A 22,410-nucleotide genomic window follows, 5' to 3' on the forward strand; every position below is an offset into this window, starting at 1 on the left:
CAGTGTGTACCTGAAGGCATATTCATCACTATCACCACTGTAACTGTCTGTACCACTCCCATCATAGTATCTGTCTACCTGTCTGTCTGTCAGTCTGTCTGTCTGTCAGTCTGTCTGTCAGTCTGTCTGTTAGTCTGTCTGTCAGTCTGTCTGTCAGTCTGTCTGTCATTCTGTCTGTCAGTCTGTCTGTCCATCTGTCTGTCTGTAGGTGTGTACCCGAAGGCATATTCATCACTATCACCACTGTAACTGTATGTACCACTCCCATCATAGTATCTGTCTACCTGTCTGTCAGTGTGTACCTGAAGGCATATTCATCACTATCACCACTGTAACTGTCTGTACCACTCCCATCATAATATCTGTTCAGACTGCGGGCTCGTCGCTGCGTCACCTAAACAAGAAGAAATTTATGCATAAGTAACGCAGCAAACAACAAACAAAACAGGTCCCCTAGTTGGCTTAAAAACCTCGGGGACTTTATTGGGTTAGACAAATTATCATTGTACAAACTTTTGCAACAAAATCTTATTCTACAGATGGGGTAATTCTGTTTATCTTGACCACTTATCGCATTGTAATACAGACAGCTTTCCGCGGATATTAAAATCCAAAATTATAAGATAAAGAACAGTTTTGTTATACCCGAGGGGCCGAAGGTCAGGACTAACAAAACTAATTTTATGATTTTTACTTTAACATTCGTGAAAAATTGTCTGTAATACAATGCCATACTGGTAAAAATATATTCAATAATATACTAAATAAAAAATCCTATCCGAAAGACAAATAAACTAGAAGAGGAGCTTCACAAATATAAATAAGAATATTACACTTTTTGTAATAAATGTTAAAAAGAAATGTAGTACATATTTATACATTATGACATCTGCATAAACGAATAGGCGAAATGGTTAATGCATTTTGAAGATATGCTAAAACAACCAATATAAAGCTTCTATGAAAATCTTGTTTGTCAGTCTTTAAATTATAATCTTGATAACCACTGGACCGATATGGCTCTCCTTTACAGTGAAGCTTCTAATAAGTTCAGATAAGGTACCTATTTTTGGAGAGGGTACCCATAGACGTTCAAGGGGGGGGGGGGGTAATGGGATGATTACCCCCCCAAATGAATTTAAATTTTCAATTTTTACCCCCCCTCCCAAATAAAAAAAAATGCCTCTATGAAATAAAGATTACCCCCCCCCCAAAAAAAAAATTTTATTTTCAAAATTTTACCCCCCCCCCAAATAAAAAAGCTTGGACGCCCCTGAGGGTACCTCCACCCTACCAAGCGAACGCATTCCTATAAAAATACCCATCATTAAAAAAACTTCTTTTCCCTCTTTTGCCTCTAGGAGCGTAGCCGCTAGCGTGTTTTACAGAAACATACGACTATCTTTCAATTAATACCGTTCTTTGTATAATATGAGATAGATTAAACTTCTTCTAATATTTTTAATCTTATGATGTAATTAGAAAAAAAGAGAAAAGTTATATTATACAAATGAGAACGACGTCTGTCTTAAGCTTGTAATCTCGGAAAGTGCTGAACCAATTGGGCTCTACTATTCATAGAATATAACAACTTGTATGATTGTTTTAAGCTTTATTTTTACAAAATGGAATTAAAGTTTAAGGGCGAATAGTACCACATCCCATAAAGAAGAGGCCCCTAGAAACAAGGGAAAATATCTATTTTTTTCAATAGATTTATCCCTATCTCCATGGTAAACTATGAATATAAAGAAAGAAAGTGCACCCAAGATTTGTGCACATACAGAGTACAGCAACAAAATTTGTACACATATTAAACATTTAATTAGGTCGGTTCTTGAATTGCACACCTTAACCCTAACCAAAAAAGGATAAACAAAAATTACCAGCAAAACGGAAAATGAAACGTTCAAATAAGACCTAGTGCTTAGTATAATCCATTAAAAATTAAATCCTAGCTGCTCCTTCTTGGTAGATATTTCATTTTTAATATTTAAGGTGAAAAAACACATACAGGGTACAGTAAAAACCTTCAAGTGACCCTGAAGTTAATTTTTTTTTGATTTTACAAAAAATGATGAGAAATTACAGACAACAAAGTCTTATATTTGATTATTAAAGGTGTTTTTTAATAAATAGTTCTGTCTTTGAACACCACAAGTTAATTTCCCCCCATAAATTTGGCTCCGTCAAAATTAAGGTCAGAAGCCTCTGATTCTTGTGGATTTTTTTTAATAGGTCCAGGCAAGGTGGGGCGGGCGGTGGGAATGCAACATCATCTCAAGAAAAAAATTAATCTCACCCAAAACTATTTTTCAAATTAAACTAGATTTGGGCTTGGAATCTACACTGTAATGTTTTTAGAATTCTAAATTTTCATGTAATTTTTTTAATTTTCAATATTTTGACAATTTATATAGCTGAGAACCCTGTATTTCCCAAACGTACACATGCTTATATTCATATATACATCACTTTCAAACAAAGTATATTCAATCAAGTTGATTCTTTTATTTTCTCATTTTTCCTTTTGAAACCAAAATAAAAAAAATTGCTTTTCTTAATGCTAGTGGCTATGCTCTGAATTGCAATTACTATTTGGGTATGGAGGTACCCCTCCCCCCAAAAAGCTACAAACCATCCCTATCCTATATGAGGCTTCACTGTAAAGAAGAACCATACCGGGTTAGCGGTTAGCTAGATCCTTCGCAACACACACAAAACACCCACTCACACACAAGGTAAGTTTTTATAAAAACTGATGCCTTTTAAAAACTAATTTTATAATTTTTATTTTAGTATTTATGGAAAATTGTTTGTAAAACGATGCTATACATGCAATTTCAGTATGGCTGAGAATCATTTCTAATCCAGCGGCTATTAATTGGTTTAGAAACCATACTGTTACATTCTACTAGATATACTTTTGTCGGTAATGCATCATCTCGCTGCCATTTTAAAAAGAAAAGGAATTCCACAGAGTATAATCTCATAGAGAATTCAGGTATTTCAGGATATGTCAATAAAAGAAAAACTATTGGTTGAAAAGTTTGGACACTACTACAAACCAATGAAAAGTGCTTAAAGTTTTTAAGCCAAAGATAATAAGATTACCAGGCTATTCAGTTTTGGGTACCAGTGTAATTTACAGTCTAACACCCCACACCCCACCCCCCTCCTCTCTAAGAGTATAAATAAGTAAATCTTATAGAAGGCAACTCTACTCTACAATTGTTACCTTGTTTCCCGTCCATCTTGTTTGCCAGATATGACGGTACCGTATCTCTATCCTGAAAAATAAAACCATGAAAATTTTGTATAGTATCAAAATTGAAATAACTTAAACAAACCACAATTTTTAATCTATTCTTCGATTAGCGGCGAAGCCCAGGAATCCAGGGTATCCTTATACTAAAGTAACAGGATGTTTGTCTGTTTGTCTGTGTGTCTAAACCGGTCGGGTTCTCCTTAACAGGGTAGATTCTAATAGGTCCCGGGAAGGTTTATAACTATTTTGGGGGAGGGTACCACCACCCTCCCAAGAGAAATCACAGAAAATAAAATTTTCTCGATTTAACAAAGAGAGTTCAACGAAACTTAAACGTCAAACGCAACATAGACATATTTAAATATAAAAAAAACATTTAAATGCCACTAGAGGCCTCTAGGGGCGTAGCCGCTAGTCTTTACTTAAAGTAGCAGAAGAGGACTAATACAATAGCTGAAAACCATTCATAAACTTAAATCTGAAAATGAAATAGCCTATAAACATAACAGAGCTGGATCTTTAAATCATTTTAGTGTTGAGCCAGATCGGGGTGAGCTGAATTTCAGCTAATCACAGCGCGGCATTTCATAAAATGCTGTGCTCTCATTGGTGGAAAGTTGGCTCACCCCGATCTGGCTCACCACTAAAATGATTTAAAGATCCAGCCCTGGACCTATGTGAATCTCATCTAAAATTGAGAACCCATTAGTTATTGAGATCCTAAGCTTCAGACCAAAAACTTTACTACTTGTAGAGTAGTTTTTTACGTTTAACGTTTACATGGATTGATTTTTAATAATAAAATTTAAAAAAAAAGATTAATTGAAATTGCAAACTACGAACGTACAGGTGGACAAAGTTAGTTATAAAGAAGTTTTACAACTAAAACCCCACTAAAACAAAAATAAAAGTAAAAACAAAAGTATCGAAGAAATATAATTTTACTTCCATCATATTAATGCTTCTATGAGATACAGGGATAGATATATCCTATTATATAAAGTAGTAAGCGTTGTTTGTCTGTCCCGAAGGATCTTGCTAACCGCTGAACCGATATTGTTCTCCTTTACAGTGAAGCTTCTTATAGGTCCTGGGGAGGTTTTAAACTTTTTTTGGGAGAGCGTCTTCACCCCCCTCCCCCAAAAATATTCCTTTTACTTTTTTGAACACAAATTCAAAATGGGATGAGGTCGTATTTTCCCCCTCCTCCTTAAGTGCCCCTAGAGGCTAGGGGCGAAGCTACTAGTGACATATAAAATGGAAACAAGAAACTAAAAATTGTAAACGAAAATAATAAAAGAATTTTCAAAAATAACAATTATGATTAGCCTAGCAATTACAAGAAAAAACACACATAAAAATTAAGGGAAGTTTTAACTTTTCATAAGATATTCACGATACATAACTTTTTTTGAATAAACAAGATCACTTATTGGACGACTTATCGGCTATTTTACCCGGAAACTATCAAATCTATCAACTTCCATTTAAATTAGAAGGAGAACAGAATAGTGTAACAGACATAAGGACATTCAGACATAATATCTTATATGGTATTACAAATGTTCGATGGACCTTTTTTTTATTCGGGAACCATTAAATACACCGTCCCTGCTTTTTACCTCGGCACAAAACTTTTAATGAGTTTTTGCTTTTCTTGGCAGATTATACTCACATGTCAAACTGAAGGCTTATTTAAAGAGTGAAGTTAACCCCATAAATATGAAATGACCCCCCACCCACACCTAGGGGGATTGTAAAATAATAAACCCCTCCGTCCTGATAAACATAAATTTTTCCCCTTGAAGAAGTTTTGACTTTATCATATTTTTGACACAATGGCATCGATAAAAATACTAATGTTGATATATTTACTGCAAGTAATTTTGACTGGATAAATTCTAGGGATAATACAATGGACGATAAATTAATGGAAATCCAAAATGGTAATAAAAAAATCATTTTTTAGATCAAAATGACAGGTTGAAAAGTTTGGACACAGAAAAAGTTTTCATAAAACTTTGGGTACCTATAAATTTAAAGTCCAATGTCCCTTCCCTCCCAGATAAATTCTTATTGAAAGGGGGGTTAATTTCAGGGGTTTATTATTCTAAGAAACTACTTTATTTCAAGGCACACACAATCCCCCCCAAGGTTATTGGATGGAAAAATTAGGATGGGTTGATTTTATGGCCCTAGGGTGTTTAGGATTAGATTGCTTTACCTTTCAACAGTTGAATTGAATTTAGATCTTTATTTAATGCTTAATCATCCAAAACAATCTAGTTAAGATTTGTTTAAATTTTTGTATAAATCGTATAAATCTCAAAATATTTAACTAAATCCAGTGTTTGATATGAACCATTTAAAGACTTAGAGATATGCTTACCTTTATAACATTTTACCAAAATTACATATGAATCAATATAAAAAAAAAGATAATACTCGGTCAGAATTACTATGGATACTGATAAAAATATTTTCAGTATGGCTACGAAACTACGATTGATATCCGATGGATTAGAACCGGTTCTGAGCTATACAGAAAAATCATTTTCGCCAAATGTTCCTCGGGGCCAAAAAAACTGGAATTAATCGCATAAATTTATATTAAAAGTTGTCTATGATACGAGGGGATAACTAACCTGAGTGAATCACATCTATCGAATAATACCCAAACTTTTTATGAGGGTTTCACTAACCTGAGTGAATCATATCCATCGAAGGGTACTCAAACTTTTTTTCAGGGTTTCACTAACCTGAGTGAATCATATCCGTCAAAGGGTACCCAAACTTTTTCCGCCGGATTCTTGTAGAACCATCGAACTTCTTCAGCACTTAGTTCACCAACCTAGGAATTTAAATACATTATTAGATTTGCTGATTTTTAGTTATACAATTTAGGCATTAATGTACGTTTAAAAATCAGTTCATGGCCGTTTCAGAATACAGTTTATATCTTTTATTTTTAGCAAATGCACCCTTAGCATCTGAGGAAGAACGTTTAGTGAAATGGAATAGAAAAACTTAAATAAAGTAGCTTGAAACATTTCAGGGCTCTATTAAGAGCATGAAATTTCGCTTCAGTGATTAGAAAGATTATTGGGAGTTTGAACGAAACAAAGTGTGCAATATCTATTAAAATGAAGTGTATGTTAGAATATTATTTCTCGTATTCATTCGAATCCGGTGGATATGAACCGGTTCTCATCCATACGAAAAAACTATGTCTAGCATCGTATTATATCCAGATTTCTACGAATATAAAAATGTACAATCATAAGATAAAACCATATTGGACTGTAAATTAGACGCGTACAAAAGTAATTGTTGCCATCAATATTTTTAACTTTTTAAAAACAACTTTTTTAGGATATCACTATCCTATTCTTCTGATTTTTAGACAACAAAGAATGATATTTTAAGCGAGGCATCTCTATAATAAAGTTCTAAAAATATAAGTATGTCCCGAAACAGAATCCATTATTTTTGAAATGCAACAAATTTATATACCAGTTTACTTTTGAATTCATATTATGCTTATTAAGTTGTGACACTCTAAACATGTTTATATTCGTTTGTTATACCGTTTTTTTCAGAGCTTCACTTTTATGGATGTTGTCTTCCTTGTTTACCTAGGGGAACCATGCTAATAAAATTCATACAGGAAAAATTTCTTTTTTAATATTGTAGATTTTGTTAGTGTTCTTGACATGGATTTGGACAGGATTGGAAGATTTGGAGTAATTTCCCGTAAACTGAAAATGGACCACAATGATACTTTATTAATTTACTTATAATAATAATACTTATAAGTTTTCTAATAAACTCCTCCCACCATTCTCATTTACAACGGAATAAAAACTGTAACTTACCCTTTTACCCACTGGGTCCTAATCCTATTGTACACTATCCCTGTGGTTATGTTTATAACCCTATCTAACCTAATCTAACACAAAAAAGCATCAACATACGTTTAAAAGTAACTTTAGTTATAGTTCTAAGGCTTTACGAAGGTATATTGCCAAGGCTTGAAAAAAGTTAAGGGAGGGGTGGGGTATTGGTCCACTTTTCAGTTTAATGATTTGTGACGAATTTGTGCAGGATTAATGGCAGACTAAACATCAACTGGTTCGGTCACATTCTATGCAATAAAAGTCTACTTACATTTTCATAAAATTAAATATTTTGATTTTTCAGATCTGCATTTTACATTTTCATAAAATTAAATATTATGATTTTTCAAATCTGTATTTGAGTCTTTTGATCACCAAATAGCATGGGCGATATTTATTAGATGCTGGGCCAAATAATTACATGAGTAAGGGGTGGGGGTTAAGGAACATTGGACCAGTAAAATACACTGGTACCTAAAGTTTGATAACCCTATTTTTTCATACGTTGACTTAAAAACTTAATTTAAATTGAAGTGTCCAAGCTAATTAACCTTAAGAAGGGTCATTTTTATTCATCATTATTAGGAATGTACAGCAATTGAGAGTGCATTGTCTTTTTTTTTCTACCCCATGATTTATTATGAAAAAGTAAGAGATGTGCCTTGTTCCATACAAAAAAACCCGGCTTTTATAGTTTTTCTTATGTTACTATGTGTTTTATTTTACTGATTCAACACTTGCTTTCAGAGAGAGTAGGGTAGGGGTTTCAAAAATAGCATAAAATCACCCAAAGATATGAATTATGGTTCTCTGAAAAGAATTTTCATAGATCTATAGATACTGACAACAAAAACATACTACTTTATATTACAAGATTATTAATAAAGTTACAATAATAGTTATTTCTCGCATCGTATTATAAACGGCTTTCTGCGGATATAGAATGTACAATTATAAGATTAAAACTAGTTTTTTTAGCCCCGTGGTGCCGAATGCACCGGCTAAAAAACTAGTTTCAATCTTATGATTGTATATTTTTATATTCGTAGAAAGCTGGGTATAATACGACGCTAGACATAGTTTTTCGTATGGATGAGAACCGGTTCCTATCCACCGGATTCGAATAAATACGAGAAAATGTTTTAATTTGTTAATAGTTTGCATATAATCTGATAAAATAAGATGCATAATAATTCATCTTCAGGTAGAATATCCCTTTCGGTGTAGGTTTGTGTGAAAACTGTGGCAGTCAAAGTTTATCAGGGAATGGAAAGGGATAATAATGACCCTGTCATAAATTCACCTATTAAAAGAACGTCATGTCTAACATAAGCCAACTATGACCACTTTTCGTTTAATTCAATGTATCTACAAAAAATAATTTAGATAATGATTATTTTAACGGTTATACTTATTTAGGATAGGACAATCGGAAATAAAAAAACTTCTTCTGAAAAATTGTTGTTGTTTATCATTGCTAGGGGGGAAAGAAAGGGTTGTAAAATAATCCATGTTTCTACTTTCTTAACAAATTAACTAAGATAAACAATTTGCTATGGATGTTAAAGAAAAAATTTCATCAATTTTCTCACGTTTCGCCTCCCTTGTCCCTGAAGTTTTTTGAATTCTTTGTGACATTATGATCTGCTTGATATGCAGAGTGTGAACGCGGGAAGGACAGGCCGGTAATATTCTTTTATTTGCCAGTGGACCATCCATAATTACCCCTCTGATAAGTAGAGCAGCCAATCTTAATTTCGATAATATTTGTTCGTCTTTTCGTGTAGCTGTGTTCGGTGTCATAGGAAAATAGGAATAGATGTTACAACTTTTGGCCTACCTGTTCTATTTACGTCAAAGTAGAGGGGAAGGGAAAGGAGGGAAAAAGAACCCCCTAGGTAGGCCAAAAGCAGTGACATCAATCCCATTTTTGCTAGGGCACTATAGACAGCTACAAGGAAAGACAATGGACAATAAATTAATGTTCATCCCCAATCCTAAAGATTTAAAACAAAATTTCATCCTCTGTAGATTAGTAAAACTATTAGTTTTAAAGTTTGTACACTGCTACTTTGGAACCAACCAATCAAAATTATCCAAAGTTTCTAAGCCAACAAATAGTTAACTTGGTTATAAATCTTTGAAACAAGTATAATTAACGATCCAATGTCCCCTCCCTCACGGCAAAAGTCACTTTGTAAAATTATGTTGTTTAAGAGCTACCATATGTCATGACTCTGCGCAACGTTCGCTAATTTTTTTACTTTTTACAACTTACTGGTTTTTCAAGGAAATTAAACCGTAAGTTTATATTTTTTTGTCTAGGTTTATAGTTAACTAGGGTTTAAGTTAGATCTAACCCAAATGGACTCTAAGTTAGTTTGTAAAAAGATATAATTAAATAAGGGTATGTTATGTGTGATCCAAAGACGATTAGAGAAATTCTAACGGACAGGCCAACCAAAATATCAAGGTTACAAGTACAAGTAGAAAAGAGAAACTAAGATATCTAATATGCTTTTTCTTTGAACAGAAATATTTAGAAGTTGTAATATTTTTTAACTTATTAAAAGCGAAGCTTTTCTATAATTAGGGTCGGTCTGTCCGTAACGGATAGCTTTTTTCGCTAATTTAGGCATGTTAGAATTGTCCTATTAATTTCAAACTTTGCATGGTGATTCCTGTAGTAGTTAGGTACGATTTAGAAAGCGTAGCAACTCTATAATCATTACCAGAATGTCCGTACGTCCATTTTAAACATCTTGATTTTTTTACTTTTTTAACAACAAATTTTTATGTGATCTAATAATCCGATTTATCTGATTTTTGGTATACTGATTCCTGGGACAACAAAGTACAATATTATAAGCGAAGCAACTCTATAATCAAGTCCTAAAAATGTAAGTATGTCCATAAACATTATTCTGTATCAAGCAGTTTTTCAACAATTTTACTTACAATTTTGCTTCGACATTTATACATTTATATTCTGATTATTCAGTTCTGACACTATTTAAGTGTTAGTGTCCGTTTGTCCTTCCGTTTTAGTGCTTCGCTTTTGTCTCAACCATGACACTTTGGTTGAGTATGACTTCCGAATTAGCGGGAAGTTCTCGAGATCTGTTGGCGAACATACAAACCCCCAATACCAGGAACCATCAAGTTTCAACAGCAGGTTTGATTATAGATTTATTGATGAAATTATTTCAAAGTCCTGAAATTACAAAATCAATTAGTTCATAATTCCAGTTATTTATAACCACGTAATCTTAATTGCTTTTTAAAAATCATTTTTCTCTACGGTTAAGAATCTTTGGAAACTTTGGCTTTAAAGGAAAATTATTTGGTTTAATAAATCATTGTTAAATGCAAAAATAAAGGCACATAAAAAAATACTAAAACATATATTAATCATTATTAAGTTTCATGTTTAGCTGGCTAAAGCCTTTTTAAAACTACATATAATCGTCCTATACACCATTCTTCTTAATAAAATTAACAAATTCTACCTGAAGTTCTTATGGTTTCAGATCCCTGGTATACTAGGGTCGTTCACGCACTATGAGACCAATGATAGGCCCAATTTTGTTCTCCGAAATCTTCACACACTCATATCTCATTCAAAAGTAACGAACGTGCGCATCCAAATATATAAACAATCCATACCGCGTCACTTTATGAAAGGAAAGTCAAAAAAGACGACATTTGCGCTTAATTCTAGGATAATGATAAGGAATTAATTTCGAACTTGATAAACACAAAGCTTCCTCGAAAAGAGGTTAAGACAGCTTTTATGGATGTTGTCATCCTTGTTTTTAATAAAAATATACTATTCTAAGATATGAAGATATATATTTTGATTTTATCAATCATTTTTAATTCGTTTTGTCTCTTGTAGAAGTGAATCAAGCAATATAAGCTTGGTCGTTTTGTACAAAAAGACATATACAATTATTCAGGTAGTAAATTAATTTAGGGGTCTTAAAGGAATAGACAATAACATTTTTTCACCCCCAATTATAGTAAAAAAATTATCCCTTCTGTAATTTATGATTAGTGGTTAAAATTTGAAAACTATAAGTTTTCCCCTATGAGTACCCAACGTTTTTTGAAAGCTATTTTACTTACAGCCCAACGCCCAGGGATCTAAAGGGATAAGACAATGGCCGATAGATTGCTGTACATCCCCAATGTTCATACACAAAATACCCCTTCTGTAAATTACAATTAGTGGTTGAAACCTTTGGACACCCATATTAAATACGCCAACCAGACAAACTTTAGTAAAAGTCTCCAAAGTAGTTGAGCAAACGAATAAGAAAGCGTTATTTTAAATCTTTGGGGACCAGTGTAACAAACAACTCATTGTTTCCTTCCTTCCTGCTAACGTCCTCTTTCTATACTTCAACCTTTATATATGATTTTGAAAGACAAAGTTTGGAAGAAGATGGGATAAAAATTGTCGACGGTTGGTGAATTTTCGACATATTGCCACAAAATTTGGATGGATGGGGAGAGGGATGGCTGAATATTTGTTTTCTATTTCCATAAAAATAGCTTTAAACCTGCCCAAGACCCATAGAAAGCAATAGTTTGAGATTGAAAAATTGTTAATTCATTGAAATCAATTTTATTATTTTCGAACCATTGAAAGAATCATTATTATGTTAAACACTTCGCTTTAGTCTAACTTACATTGATTATTTTTTTTTCTTTAAAAAAATGGAAACCAGTAAAAAATCATGATTACTGCACTGTCTATATGTATGTATATATTAATGTCAGAAAAAACCCATTTACAAGTATAAAAAGCTGCATATTGGTCATGGGAGGTTTTAGGCTTCTTTGGGAAGGAGCGGGAGAAGCCCTAACATCTCCAAAGAGATTCACTTTAAAAAGGTTGGATGGGGGGGGGGGGAGGCGACACCACACATTTTCAAAGAATGAAAAACAAAGGCAAATATGCACACAAGTTACAATACAGCAATAAGGTAATAGTTTTGTTTGATAACATTTCAACATTTTTTCTCTTATTAAGAAACATATACAATAGTTTTTAATGAAAGTGTTAGCCGTGAGTTTGCAAAAAAGGAAAGGCAGACTTAGCACAAATATTACTTTTTATTTGGGTCGGGGGTTTGCTAACACCCCCTCACGCACGCCCCTGTTCTTGAAGTATTTGTTTGTTTTGTTTGGAAAGAAAGTGAATAATATAATTAGTGTCTTACTCTTACAGTTAGATACACAATCAAAACACAGTGTTTTAGGATAGGTAATATGCGAATATTTTCTTGAATAATAATTTGGTTTTTTGTACAAAATCGAATATGGACTTTTAGCGAGACTGCTCTAGAGTTGAAATGAAAAGTAAGTTGCTTTGATAAAAAAGGAAAAATGAGAGGTCTGTTCCAAAAAATAATTAGAAACAATTGTTAGGGAATAAAAGGTTTCAAAAAAGGAGGAGCATTTTCCATCAAAGATTTCATTTTATAGCGCAAATAGTTTTCAAGCTAATTTTTTCTAGTTTTTAAAAAAGTAATGCCTTTCTTCAATGAAAAAAGACTACTGTTAAAACATACAAACTTTAAACATTTAAACAACTCCTTAATTTGCAGAAACCTTACCCTCTAAAATGACATCAACATTAATAAAAACTAACTAACTAGTGTTTATTAGCTATTCCAATACACAACAAACCATTTATGCATCTAGATATCTTCACTATGAAAACATTTACTTGCTACAGCCAATGTAAGGTCAGAAAGGATATATTATCTCAAAAAAATTTATTATTTTTCCATCTTTTCTGAGGGTAACAAAAACAATTTTAGTTTAGTATTGTGTTACCTTCATTAATCAAATAATAAATGTATTAAGTGGTGCATTATTTGCCAAATGTACCACTTTTCTGCACTACCTCTCCGATTTTGTTAATACTCTATATTTTGGTCCGTTGGGTCATTCAAGGATGCTGGATGGCCAAAAAAAGTTTCAGAGTCCCTGGATGTCTAGATATCTAGCTATCTATGAAGGTAGGTAACAAAAATGTAAAAAACACCCATTTTTTCACAATTTTAAAAATTAATTTTTTCATCAATCTTACATCCAATCTATACATTTTATACACCAAAATGATCGTTTATTCATGTAAAAAGCGCACATAATGCTATTTTGGCCAAAACTCTAATTTTACAGGGTGTCCAACAAAAAGTGTATTTTGGATATCTAGCGTAATACCCAAAATACCTGTCCGAAAAAAATCATTTTTTTTTGCTTAAATCCCGTGTTTTATCTGTGTGCATATGTGGTATATAACGGTTCGGACCACCCGGGACTATGAGGTTGTCAAATTTCACTTTGGGACACCCTGTAAATGTGATTTTTGCGTCTGTAGATCTAAAACTTGGTCAAAATTGGCTATTTTTTTCAAATTACTCTAATATGTGTCTTAGTATGTTTGGCCATAGTGTTTTCTGACCAGATCAATATTTTCATATTTTTTGGACACCCTGTATTTTCAAAAAAAGAGAAAAAATTTTTTAATTTTTTTAAAATTTTTTTTCTATTTTTAAGTTACTTAAAACTGTCGTATAGATACAGATTTTGACTAATAACAATAATATTTGCCTATTTTACAATTTTTTACACTTTTGGGACACCCTGTGCATGTTTTTGAAAAATGATGGTTTTTGCCCATTTTTTGGGGGAAGGAGTCGTTTTAGGGCCATAGACTATTTCTTCATTTTTGTAGAACTTTTCAAGACACATCATTTGTTATTTATGCCAAAACCGCAAAAACCGAACCGTTTTGCCGTTATTCACCGCCAAAGGCGGAATTTTTTTACGTTTTTGCCGTTCCGGAGGTTGTAATGGGCATTTGTGGTAAGAAAACGTTGATTTATCAAGATTCCTCTTAAATACTTTTATTTAGGTAATTTAATTTACTAAATTTCATATTAAGTAAAATTTTTTGTGCAGCTAACCGTTTTTCGTCGAGATGGATTTCAATTGTTAAAACAAGAAAATTAAGTGAATATAACATAAATAATTGCTATAACATAAGTGATAAAAGAAACATAAATCATGTGCATTTGAAATTCCTTTTGACAAAAATCGGTTGGATATACAAAAAAATTTACTTCACATGAAATTTAGTAAATTAAAATGCCTAAATAAAAGTATTTCACAGTTATCTTGATAAATCAACGTCTTCTTACCACAAATGCCCATTAGAACCTCGGGAACGGCAAAAAACGTAAAATTTCTGCCTTTGGCGGTGAATAACGGCAAAACGGTTCGGTTTTTGCGGTTTTTGCATAAATAATAAATGATGTGTCTTGAAAAGTTCTACAAAAATGAAGAAATAGTCTATGGCCCTAAAACGACTCCTTCCCCCAAAAAATGGGCAAAAACCATCATTTTTCAAAAACATGCACAGGGTGTCCTAAAAGTGTAAAAAATTGTAAAATAGGCAAATATTATTGTTATTAGTCAAAATCTGTATCTATAGGACAGTTTTAAGTAACTTAAAAATAGAAAAAAAATTTAAAAAAAAACAAAAATTTTTTTTCTCTTTTTTTGAAAATACAGGGTGTCCAAAAAATATGAAAATATTGATCTGGTCAGAAAACACTATGGCCAAACATACTAAGACACATATTAGAGTAATTTGAAAAAAATAGCCAATTTGGACCAAGTTTTAGCTCTACAGACGCAAAAATCACATTTACAGGGTGTCCCAAAGTGAAATTTGACAACCTTATAGTCCCGGGTGGTCCGAACCGTTATATACCACATATGCACACAGATAAAACACAGGATTTAAGCCAAAAAAAATGATTTTTTTCGGACAGGTATTTTGGGTATTACGCTAGATATCCAAAATACACTTTTTGTTGGACACCCTGTAAAATTAGAGTTTTGGCCAAAATAGCATTATGTGCGCTTTTTACATGAATAAATGATCATTTTGGTGTATAAAATGTATAGATTGGATGTAAGATTGATGAAAAAATTAATTTTTAAAATTGTGAAAAAATGGGTGTTTTTTACATTTTTGTTACCTACCTTCATAGATAGCTAGATATCTAGACATCCAGGGACTCTGAAACTTTTTTTTGGCCATCCAGCATCCTTGAATGACCCAACGGACCAAAATATAGAGTATTAACAAAATCGGAGAGGTAGTGCAGAAAAGTGGTACATTTGGCAAATAATGCACCAAGTATAAATGTATAAATGTATAACCCAGATACCTACCTTGATCCAGTGTGGGGGACCTTTTCTGTCTGCTCGTAAATTGCTTTCTGCTCTTTTATAACCTTGGTTGTATTAATATTTTCGACGCAATTGGCTGATATTAAAACCACAATTGAAAGTCGCCACAGGGTACACGGGGTGGGGACATATCGTCATTTAACCCCTTCCCCCTATAGTTTTTTACAAATAAATTTTAGAATCATATATATTTTGGCTGACAGAAAAGGTAGCAATAGAAATAAAATCTTGAGAATGAATGATTAACTTAGATTTAATAAGTGTAAAAATCGTATAGAACGATTCTGTAACGCTAAATTGACATTATACAAAAGTATATAAAAGTAGATATCTTTTTAGAAGAAAAAGAAGGAGTAAGATTAGAACAGGAATAATCTATACTAAGATAAAGGAGTATTGAATTTACTGAAAAAGAATAATATTTGTTTAGCTAAATAAAAAAAGGCACCAAACTTAAATCAAATATTAATAAAATAATATACATCTCAAATGATGATAATTACCCATTCTGTAGATTAAAACTATTATTTAAACTTTTGGATCCTCCAAGTTTAGAACCAAATCAATCATAATTCATTAAAAGTACCAACCAAGTTTTTTTTAGCCAACGAATAACAAAACGTAGTTAGTAAACTTTAGTAACTAGTGTAATTTACAGTCTAATGTCCCCTCCCTCTCAGGAAAATGTAAAAAAAGAAAAAAATAAGGAAGGATCGAAGGAAAGACCACATTAAATGAAATATCTACAATACCTACTAAAATCTTTCAAAATTTCTAATGATTTTCTTTTCTTTATCATAATACCATTGGTTACATATAATTTACTTATCTCCTTACCCCAGAATAAGGGATTAGTTTAATGTAAATCTGATGTAAGACAAAGTTACACGGAATACGAGAGAAAAAGAATTAGACACCCATTTGAATATCCATGGGTAGCGCAGCAGTAACAAGTTAAAATATCTATGATACAAAGTAGCTTGATGTCTGTCCGTCCGTCCGTCCGTCCGTCTGAAGCTTACGATCTTGGTAACAACGGAACCGATCGGATTATACTCTTCAGGGTATATACATATTGGTCCTGTGTTGGTTTTAAGCTATTTTCTTGGGGGGTGGGACACCCCTAACCCCCCCAAAAAACAAAAAAATCCTCCCTCCCATTAAAAAGGAACAGTAGGTGGATAAGGCATTTATAGCCAATTTTACTAAAACAAGCATGACAACATACTGACTTTTTTAGGATTTAATTATAGAGATGCATCGCTTATAATATTGTACCTTATTGTAATAGGCATCAGTACTCCAAAAATCAGATAAATCGGATGATTATATCCCATAAAAAAATTGTTGTTATAAAAGTTAAAAAATCATCATATTTAAAATGGACGTACGGACATTTTGGTATCGATAGGACAATTCTAACATGCCTAAATTAACGAAAAAAGCTATCCGTTACGGATTATAGAAAAGCTTCGCTTTTAAAAATAATAAATTGTTGGCAGGTATCTTCAAAAAATATATAATGATTAACGTGATTATAAACTAAATAAAAATCACATAAATATTAAGAGGCGTTGACACGAAAGGGACTATACCCAATATTTTTGTAAAAAGGGTAGACGAACGACAGGAATCGTCTTGCTATGTTTGAAATCGATAGTACAATCAAAACAAAAGCTATTTCATACGGACGGACGGACTTACCCAAATGTAGAATAGCTGAGCTACTAAAAAGTTAGAGGATCAGGTTTCCTTGAATTCCTTTCAGCACACTAAGTTCAATTACAGCCGTTTTTATAACTTTTTAAAAGCGAAGCTTTTCTATAATTAGGGTCGGTCCGTACGTCCGTCCGTCACAGAGGGATAGCTTTTTTGTTAATTTAGGCATGTTAGAATTGTCCTATCGATTTCAAACTTTGTTAGGTGATTTCTTCGGTAGTTGGGTACGATTTAGAAAGCGTAGCAACTCTAGAATCATTACAAGAATGTTCGTACGTCCATTTTAAACATGTTGATTTTTTTACTTTTTAACACCAAATTTCTATGTGATATAATCATCCGATTGATCTAATTTTTGATATGTTGATTTCTGGGACAACAAAGTATAATGTTGTAAGCCAAGCAATTCTATAATCAAGTCCTAAAAATGAAAGTATGTCCATAAACATTATCCGGTATCAAACAGTTTTTTTAAAACAAATTTACTTACAATTTTGCTTTGACTCTAATACATTTATATTTTAATTATTCAGTTCTGACACTTTATAAGTGTTAATGGCCGTTTGTCCTACCGTTTCAGTGCTTCGCTTTTATGGATGTTGTCATCCTTGTTTTATCTGCAACTGGTTTTAAAACTATTTTGAGATTGGAATGTACCTCCACACCCATATGAAAAATCGCAGCTTAGAATAAAATGCACTTCTCCAAAATTACTCCACCCCATGTTCCCTCTAAAGCCTCTTAAAGACTTTAGGGGCGTAGCCGCTAGTATTCTAGTATCAGGGATCTAAAGGGATAAGAAAATGGCGGATAAATTGATGTACATCCCTTATGGTAATACTGATGCAGATTAAATTAGTGGTTGAAACGTTTGGACACTCAAATTAAAATTAAAAAAGTCCCCAAAGTTGTTAGCCAATAGTACAAGTGCAACAAACAACAAATTGTCCCTTTTCTCTCTCTGTCTATATTTCAATTGTCCAGATTTGTATAAATGTCAGATTTATAGTCAATATAGGCTGTTTGTGGCGAGAAAACTATTATTACAAAATTATATTAGAAAGTTGAAAACATGGCTAAAGGTTTAACATGTCAATGTAGTCAATGTACTTTTATATTTTCTATTTGATCAGAAGTTATATTTTGGTCTCTCTGTTAAGATCTCAATAACCACTAAAATGATAGTTCTCTGTTCTATGGAGTCTTATAACCCAGGATTTATTCATAAGTCTTAATAAAATAAATCTTATTTGTAGGTAAAACAGCAATTTAATGGCAATTTTTGGTATAAAGAAACAATATTTTCTACAGATAAAAGAACTGTCTTTTAAAACTCCAGGTGTCAGGTTTCAGTCACATGACCTTATTATAAACGCAGTGCAATCAAAAGGTTATTAATTTACCCCTAATACTTTTAAGTGGGTTTCCAGCCCTCTAGAAATCTCTATTTTTACGGGTATGTTGTGTAATAACTGACTGAAAAAGTAATTTTCTACATAAAATGGCACAAGTCGCTGAGCTACTAACGGCTTGAATATATTTACTGTGCAAATAGTAAAAAATTAGAGTGGTACTCAGGGATCTTTAGGGATAAGACAATAGACGATAGATTTATGTACATCCTCAATTATGATACACACAATAACCTTTCTTATAGAATAAACTTATAGGCTGAAGCATTTACAAAACAAGTTTGAAACAAACCAATTACAATTCAATAAAAGTACCCAAAGTTTTTAGGCCAATAAATAAGATAATAAGGTTTTAAAACTTTGAGTACACTTCAATGTAACAGTACAGCACGCAGCGACTAGTGAATTCAATTATGAACAAATTGGTTGGTGTAAAATATCTAAAAGAACCCACTGATAGTCTGCAAATTGTGAAATTTGTAAATATAACCTTCGAGCTACTGAGCGACTAGTGACTTCGAGTTGGAACACACTGGTCGCTGTAAAATATCTAGAACAGCCCAGTAATAGTCTGCAAATTGTGAAATTTTAAAATTTCACCCTAAAGCTACTCAGCGACTAGTGACTTCAAATATGAACATACTGGTTGGTGTAAATTTCCTATTCCAGGCTTAAACTAGATTTACAACTTAGACCTGTGGATTTTTAATAGTGTTTATACTTTAATTTTAAAAGAATTGAAACATTTTAAATAAGGAAGCTAGAACTTATTAGAAGGCAGTAGTTTTGACTTTAAAATATGTACGAACGTTTTTTCATTCGTTAAAAAATATCAGCGTGCAAACTTTTCCACAAATAATTTTAAAATAAAGAAGAAGCAATTTGTTTATTGTGTAGTAAGAGTATTAATTTTAGTTTTTAAAAAGCTTACTACTTTATATAATACTAGCGGCTACGCCCCTAGAGCTCTAGGGGCACTTAAGGTAGAAGGGGGAAAAATGAACCTCATCCCATTTTAAATTTGAGTTTCAAAAGAGTAAAAAAAATATTTTTTTGGGGGGAAAAGGTCAAGACACCCTCCTCAAAAATAGTTTAAAACCTTCTCGTGACCTATAAGAAGCTTCACTGCAAAGGAGATCAATATCGGTTCAGCGGTTAGCGAGATCCTTCGGTTAACTTTGGAAGGAATTGTAAATAAACCATTAAATATGATATCGTTTATAAGTTCTTAAAATACAATTATAAACAAGAAAGATACAGTTAATTTACAAAATCTATTTTGCATAAAAGGAACAGGGACGTTATGACAAACAGACAAAAAACTTTTATATAGAGTGGTCGCTATACTGAAAAGTAAGACCATTGGTTATTTTGTGGTATAACTTCACATTTTGGATTGACCAATATACACTAAAAAACAAGAACGCATTTGTTAGTGAAAATAAAGATCAAATAACCTTCTACATAAAAAGGTTATAATTTATTTCAAAAGACACAAAAAATATTTTATAGAGTAGCTATATAATGCAAATTTATATAAACATTCTTAGTAAATTGATATATTTGGCAATATTCTTTTAATTTGTTAATGTAGCACAATGTATTCCTTATTTTGAAAAAATTCTTATTTTTTTATGTTAGGTTAAGCGAGGTCAAAAGACCCCTAAGTGAAAAGAACGAGCCAAAAATGGACTAGAATATACATTTATTATAGACAGTTTTTGAGGCCCTTAGTGATTTGGAGGTATACTGGAGTAAAACTTAAAGATAAAAACTAGAATGTATGTGGGATAGAGGGGTTAAATAAGGTCCACTAAAAATAAAAGGATTTTACATATAATTTTCTTATAAGGAATGCCTAATGTTGAAATGATAATTAATTGGTTTTAGTTAAGTAGGAAGGGCATTCCATTAAAAAAGTGGGGATAAAAAAAGTTTGAAATTGATACTTTTTGTGCATTTAGGTGCAAATTGGAATTAGTTATGGGATAAAGTAATAGGTAGATGGATTTTTAACAATAACAATTATGTCCAAACTTTGCGTAGCAGGTATAAGCTGTAGATTTTTACAGTAAATACTATCAATAAATTACTAAATATCACTTATTCTTTAGAAATTAATCTAATATTTACTATTACAATTTTTTTAAATCCGTTAATAGACAATAAAAATGCAGTTTTTTTACCTAACCTAAAATTATACGAATAGATTTTGTGGTGAAGGGCCGTAAGAACGTGTCCAAAATAGGTATAAAACAGCTATGCAACTAAACACAAAAACTTTTCCCTTTTTTAAAAGCGAAGCTTTTCTATAATTAGGGTCGGTCCGTCCGTACGTCCGTCCGTAACGGATAGCTTTTCCCGTTAATTTAGGCATGTTAGAATTGTCCTATCGATTTCAAATTTTGCATGTTGATTCCTTTAGTAGTTAGGTACGATTTAGAAAGCGTAACAACTCTATAATCATTACAAGAATGTCCGTACGCACATTTTAAACATGTTGATTTTTTTACTTTTTTAACAACAAATTTTTATATGATCTAATCATCGGATTGATCTGATTTTTGGTATATTGATTCCTGGGACAACAAAGTATAATGTAATAAGCGAAGCAACTCTATAATCAAGTCCTAAAAATGTAAGTATGTGCATAAAAATTATCCTGTATCAAGCAGTTTTTCAACAAATTTACTTGCAATTTTGCTTTGACTCTTATAAAATTTATATTATGATAATTAAGTTCTAATACTATACAAGTGTTAATGTCCGTTTGTCCTACCGTTTCGGTGCTTCGCTTTTATGGATGTTGTCATTCTTGTTTCGAACACATTTACCCTTTGAATTTGAAACTTACAGAATAAATTTTTTTATAGAGAAATAGGTTTTATTTTATAAAACGGCATAGCAATTGGTCTTTTAGGTTAAGTATAAGGATATGAAGCGGTTTTCCTCGAGTTGATTTTTTACATTACGGTAGGTTTTATTGTGTACTTGGTAGTCCTGCTGTCTTTGGAAATTGCAGGTATACCCCGCGATGTTAAGAACACCGCAAAACTTCCCCTTGTTTTCAACTTTTTTTTTAAAGAGGAGGGGGGGGGGGGTGTTAGTAACTAAAAGCTCCAAAGCTTTTATTTCAAGCATTTCTTGAAATAAGTCTGTAGGCTAGGCTAGGTTAGATAAGGATTGGAATAGTCCCGCAGTCAACACAAATATTTATGACTAACCTCCTCATGTGATCTGACTTTTGGCATGGCTTGTGGATTTAATCCGGGGATACCAGGATGCTGACCTGAAAAATACAATAAATAAATAATCACTTTTCATGGAGGAAGATAATGTTTATTTACCTTTTTGATAGGGGGTAAACTGAGGTGTTTCAAAGGATTAAAGGATGAAATTCAGAAGAAAAAAAATGCGGGGGGTAAAATTAAGGGGTTTTAATGCTTTGGTAAACTCCAAACACCACTTCACCCACCACCCTTTGGACGTTTATATTTTTAAAGATGTAATCATTGCATATTGTAATTGAATGGTTAACCTCTGTTCTCAAAAAAGATAAAAAAAAATTGAAATCTTGATTTTTTTGAGTTTGCTTTGACTGATGGATCAGTTGTAGAAAGTATTAGTATAGTGAACACAGTAATAGTGTCTGACTGATTATGACGTAACAAAAAAAAATAGCCAATGAGAGGCCGTTATTGACCAATGGTAAAATTTATAGTGGCCTCTCATTGGCTAATTTTTTTTGTTACGTCATAATCAGTCAGACACTATTACTATGTTCAGTATAGTTATTTCTGCTAATTTGTGTTACTTTGACTTCACTAAAGCATTTGAT

At 32.3% G+C, this 22,410-nt stretch overlaps 2 protein-coding genes across 2 annotated transcripts in view; both read right to left on the minus strand.

The window, feature by feature from the left end:
- Ns4 (Nucleostemin 4) overlaps positions 1-11,081 on the minus strand; it is a 160,580-nt gene extending 149,499 nt beyond the window's left edge. The window contains exon 1 of the mRNA XM_080178181.1: positions 11,054-11,081. The gene's annotated coding sequence lies outside the window, so the exon portion shown is untranslated. The remainder of the gene's footprint in view (positions 1-11,053) is intronic.
- Positions 1-22,410, minus strand: part of PAPLA1 (Phosphatidic Acid Phospholipase A1) — a 256,678-nt gene that overhangs the window by 81,345 nt on the left and 152,923 nt on the right. Inside the window, exons 7-10 of the mRNA XM_080178180.1 lie at positions 21,797-21,861; positions 6,028-6,119; positions 3,239-3,290; positions 303-394 (exon numbers count right to left, since the gene is read on the minus strand). Of these exons, the coding sequence (XP_080034306.1) occupies positions 303-394; positions 3,239-3,290; positions 6,028-6,119; positions 21,797-21,861 (301 nt within the window). The remainder of the gene's footprint in view (positions 1-302; positions 395-3,238; positions 3,291-6,027; positions 6,120-21,796; positions 21,862-22,410) is intronic.

The sequence above is a fragment of the Acartia tonsa genome, chromosome 12 (genome assembly GCF_053477335.1).
Source record: "Acartia tonsa isolate MP-2025a chromosome 12, ASM5347733v1, whole genome shotgun sequence".
Taxonomy (NCBI): Eukaryota; Metazoa; Arthropoda; class Copepoda; order Calanoida; family Acartiidae; genus Acartia; species Acartia tonsa.